At 44.1% G+C, this 5,000-nt stretch overlaps 2 protein-coding genes across 3 annotated transcripts in view; both read right to left on the bottom strand.

The window, feature by feature from the left end:
* The window catches only part of LOC143279406 (neuromedin-U receptor 1-like), a 26,690-nt gene that overhangs the window by 12,661 nt on the left and 9,029 nt on the right, over positions 1–5,000 (bottom strand). The gene's annotated exons all lie outside the window — the stretch shown is intronic.
* LOC143290763 (uncharacterized) overlaps positions 1,320–5,000 on the bottom strand; it is a 27,276-nt gene continuing 23,595 nt past the window's right edge. The window contains exons 4-5 of the mRNA XM_076600277.1: positions 2,287–2,362; positions 1,320–1,331 (exon numbers count right to left, since the gene is read on the bottom strand). Coding sequence (XP_076456392.1) covers positions 1,320–1,331; positions 2,287–2,362 — 88 coding nt within the window. The remainder of the gene's footprint in view (positions 1,332–2,286; positions 2,363–5,000) is intronic.

Below are 5,000 nucleotides of genomic sequence, written 5' to 3'. Positions count from 1 at the left end.
GTCTGAAGGGTTCGTGCTCGAGAAGCCTAACTGAGGAGAAGAGTGCAAGGCGGAAAAAGAGGGCCAAACAGTGGAGTGATGGCCTAGAGGTAACGCGTCCGCCTTGGAAGCGAGAGAATCTGAGTGCACTGGTTCGAATCACGGTTCAGCCGACGATATTTTCTCCCCCTCCACTAGACCTTGAGTGGTGGTCTGGACGCTAGTCATTCGGATGAGACGATAAATCGAGGTCCCGTGTGCAGCATGCATTTAGCACACGTAAAAGAACCCACGGCAACAAAAGGGTTGTCCCTGTCAAAATTCTGTAGAAAATTCCACTTCGATAGGAAAAAAACAAATAAAACTACACGCAGGAAAAAATACAAAAAAAAAGGGTGGCGCTGTAGTGTAGCGACGCGCTCTCCCTGGGGAGAGCAGCCCGAATTTCACACAGACAAATCTGATGTGATAAAAAGAAATACAAATACAAATACAAAAACATAACAACCGACCACAGACCAGACCACAGATCACAGACCAGACATTCCACTGCAGCCACTGCAGAATGACCTGCCGGCCTCCAGTTAGATTTCTCAGTCACCACGGAGAAAACAAGACTGACCTGACCTTCATGCGAGTCTTCAGTTTCGAATTCCTCGCCAACTACAACAACAATCATGTTGGTTTGAAGGGCTCGTGCTCATTTTCAGTTTCAACTTTGTGTGGATGACCTATCCATTTCCTCTGTTTACTTCGTGGGCGCAGGCAGCGTGTACAAAATGCATCTCAGCATCTGTAAAGCCCTTGTAAATGAAGATAGTTTTTTCTTAGATTCTGTATGACGTGTGTGTGCCTTCCACTGAAATCGCGGGTCAATGCCCACGTCAATTAGCCAATCAAGTTCGACGCAGGCAACTTACGACTGACTAATTGGTTGAGGCAAATTCTATATGGATCACACAGTGTATAAACTTGAAGAAACGCACGCACTTCCTGTATGAAGAATATACTGAATTCTCATCATAGTGTATAAATTCAAAAACCGAAATAATATAACATAAGAAAAAACGTGCTATCCATACATTCAGTTCATTCATTTATTTATTTATTCATTAACCGTATTAAAGATGATTTTAAACGGTTTTTGTTTTTTTTAAGCTAGCACCATACGCCTCTTTTCACTGTACACATTTCAGCCTCGTTAGTAAGACTGTTTTGATTCCGCTGGCAGCTATTATTCAACAGGACAAGAAAAAAAAAAAGTCGATCACAGCCATGTTATACTCGGTTTCCTCTCTTCCCTCCCTTGCCTTATCTGCGTCCCAAATCTGCTTCATGCATCACACGGCCGCCTGTTAAACAAGAACATGAAACGGGCATACTGCCAGTTTAGTTGCGTGTTCGCTAGCTGATGGAGTGAGTCTTGAAGTGGCAGACTGCCGAGTCACCCCCCCCGCCTGCCTGCCTGCCTGCCTGCCTTCCTCTGCCATCCCATCTGGCTCCAGTCTGCCGACCAAGTCTTGTATTGAAATGTTTATACTGCTAGACCTAATTATTTGGCATCTGCAGCAAGCTTCTTGTGCTCTTGTTGTTTGTCCAAGACCTCTGTTCAGTGTTAAACACCACGTAAGTTCGCGGGAACGAGAGAACGGATACACATGTATACCTACATGTTTTAAACATGTATGCAGACATACGGACGGGTAAACCTGACAGAGACAAACACACACACACACACACACACACACACACACACACACACACACACACACACACAACCACTCTATCCTCCCACATTCCCGCCAAAAATCACAGAAGTTTTTATGCCACTGGAAAAGAACTTGAGAAAAAACAAACAAACTAACAATTACCAATAAAACAAGAACACAGACCCTGGGTAGAAATAGCGGGAGTGGTTGTAGCAGCAGCAACAGCAGGAGTAGTAGTAGTAGTTGTTGTAGACGTAGTAGTAGTAATGTGAAGATATTAATTTTAGTAGTGGTAGTAGCGCTAGCAGCAGTAGTAGTAATGATAGTAGTAATAATAGTAAAAGTAAGAATAGCAACATCAGCAACAGCAGTAGTAATACTGGTGGTATAACATGTTTTATCTGCCATTTGCGAATTCCTGCTTCGAAAAAACCCCAACAACAACCAACATATAGCACTGGATCAGCAGAACAGCGAGGACCTGTGCAGCTGCCTTTGTTAACTGCTTCACAGCCTTCGTTATAAAGGCTTTACAAATACTGCAGTTCGCCACAAGGCCACATGCAAGCTTGGGGGTAAACATAGACCTGCCACTGACAAAAGCAAACACTGTGCCTTCTCCAAAAGTCCACCCCATGTGTCCCTCGAACTGGGTATACTGGATACCGCGCCAGCTGTAGAAATGATTCCACATCACCACTTCACATGTCATTCAAGTGTCGAAGCACGGTAGTAAAAAACGCTGCTTAAACCGCGGCTGGAAACTCGGGAGAGAACCACGGGCCTACTTGTGCACCAAACAAATCACTACTAACAGCGACCTCTTTATTTAAACTGGTTGTCTGTTGACGACACAATTCACAACACTCCACTGCGTAAATATCGTGGCCTTTGGCAGGCGTCGATCATAAAGTTTTACCATGCTAGAATTTGGAACTGGATCCGTTTGTGAGTTGTCAGCCATGCCCAAGAGCATTGATTATGACGCGGGATCACGTGACAGGAGTGGGCGCTTTTTTCATTGGCTCATTCTGGCAGTTTCAGTTTCAGTTTCAGTAGCTCAAGGAGGCGTCACTGCGTTCGGACAAATCCATATACGCTACACCACATCTGCCAAGCAGATGCCTGACCAGCAGCGTAACCCAACGCGCTTAGTCAGGCCTTGAGAAAAAAAAGAAAATAAAATAAAATAAAATAAAATAAAATAAAATAAAATAAAAATAAAGAAAAATAAATAATTAAATACATGAAAAAATAACTACTACTAATAATAATAATATGTATAAAGCGCAAAAACTTGATAAATAACCTAATATATAAATAAATAACTAGATAGATAAATAAATAAATTAATAATAATAATATAATAAAAAAAAAAAAATAATAATAATAATGAAATTATGTCTCACACAGAATAAAGTACAAGATCAGCACTCTGTGTTATATATATATATGCATTCACAAATCTGCCCCTTGCTATCCCTGTGGCTGCCTTCAACTCTACACTCCATCTCGCTCTCTACGATAGGCTTCGGATCTACTCTGTTTACGCATACCCAGATTCAAACACTCGACTGTTGGCCGCCGTTCTTTCTCTGTCTCCGGACCCCGCAATTGGAATGAACCTCCTCCTTCGCTTCGTCAGGTCTCCACACTCAGCTCTTCCATGTCTGGCCGTAAAACCCACCTCCTCCCAAAACAGCCTCCCCTCCCTGCCCCCCCACTGTCTTCAGTTTTTTTGTCCACCCCCCTCCCCCCCGCTGCCCCCCCTCCCCCGCTCCCCAGCATTAGAGTTATGCATGCGTGCGAATGACTGGTGCGAAAGCGCCCTGATTTGTCTCTGCACAAGACCCAGCGCTATATAAACTAAAATGAAAGCTCAGCCGTGCTTCCAAAGATTTTTTGTTTGTTTGGTTGGTTGTTTTTTTGTTGTTTTTTTTGTTTTTTTTGTTTTCCCATTGAAGTTAAGTTATGACCTTGGCCTTTGATTTGAACCTTGATTTTTTTTCTCTGATATCACCTTTACCAAACAATTAGTGTACCACGCTTAACGAGAACCGGTTAGAAGAACATATACACACTGTACCCTAAGAAAACGGCGACAATGTTTGCTTACAAACCGGAATCAAAAATACCATCACAAACCCAAAGTGACACTGTCGCCAGCTTTTGTCAACAGCGCTGAACCCTGACCTTGATAATTGTAGCAGCGGAATTCAAACCACCCTCTTTTTCAACAGAGTGCACAACAACATCGTTGAGAAATCCGATAAACAGCTACCGTCCTCAAGCTTTCAACATCCAACCCCCTTGCCCCCCCCCCCCCCCCCCCCCCCCTCCCCCTTCTTGTTTACCATGCGAGTGTAGGTAGGTAGATGTCTACTGAGGTGTAAGTTCAACATTCCTCACTGTGAACCGAGCTGTGAATGGCTTCTCTTGTCTTATCCCGGTGTCACAGCCTCAAACTGCCCCTCTGCTGGATTTTTACCCCGGGGAAAGGTGGCAGCCGATGGTAAGGACGCTCATCTGCCAGTACAGAGAGTCCGTGAGGGTCTGGGCTCGAATCCTGCTCTCGCTCTTTCTACCAAGTTTGACTGGAGCATCAAACTGAGCGTCTAGTCAGTCATTCGGATGAGACAATAAACCGATGTCCCGTATGCAGCACGCACTTGGTGCACTTAAAAAGAAACTATGGCAATGAGAGTGTAATTGTCTTCTGGAAAAAGAAAGAAAAGTAGAAGAAATCCACTTAGATAGATACACAAATATATATGCATGCAATCACGACCTGACTAAGCGCGTTGGGCCACTCCGCTGGTCAGGCATCCGCCTAGCGGATGCGGTGCAGAAAATATGGATTGGACCGAACGCAGCGACGCCTCCCTGAGAAACTCAATTAAACTGTTACTGAAACTAGGATCATTGCTGGCTGGCTTTGAATGACGCCCGTGGTCATTTGTTCTGGTCAAGTTGGAACATCCACCTTTCTGCGTGTGCAACCAAACTATTGGGGGAAAAGAAAGAAAATAATAGAAGGTCATTCTTGGCTATCCTTTACTGATTGACTGATTGATTGATATGGATACGTATATAGCGCCTATCCTCGGTCGGAGACCAAGCTCTAAGCGTTTATAAACACGGGGTCATTTACATAACAGTCTGCCTAACTGGGTGGAGCCGATTGATGGCTGCCATTGGCGCTCATCATTCGTTTCCTGTGTCATTCATTCTGGCAGATTGTTGAAACGCGTTGGACTGACACACTAGAAACAATATGTCACACGTACACGGAAAATAATATAGAAAACGCCG

The sequence above is a fragment of the Babylonia areolata genome, chromosome 1, assembly GCF_041734735.1.
Source record: "Babylonia areolata isolate BAREFJ2019XMU chromosome 1, ASM4173473v1, whole genome shotgun sequence".
In the NCBI taxonomy this organism is placed as follows: Eukaryota; Metazoa; Mollusca; class Gastropoda; order Neogastropoda; family Buccinidae; genus Babylonia; species Babylonia areolata.
The sequence above is the reverse complement of the archived record's forward strand: the minus strand, read 5'-3'. Positions and strand labels throughout refer to the sequence as shown.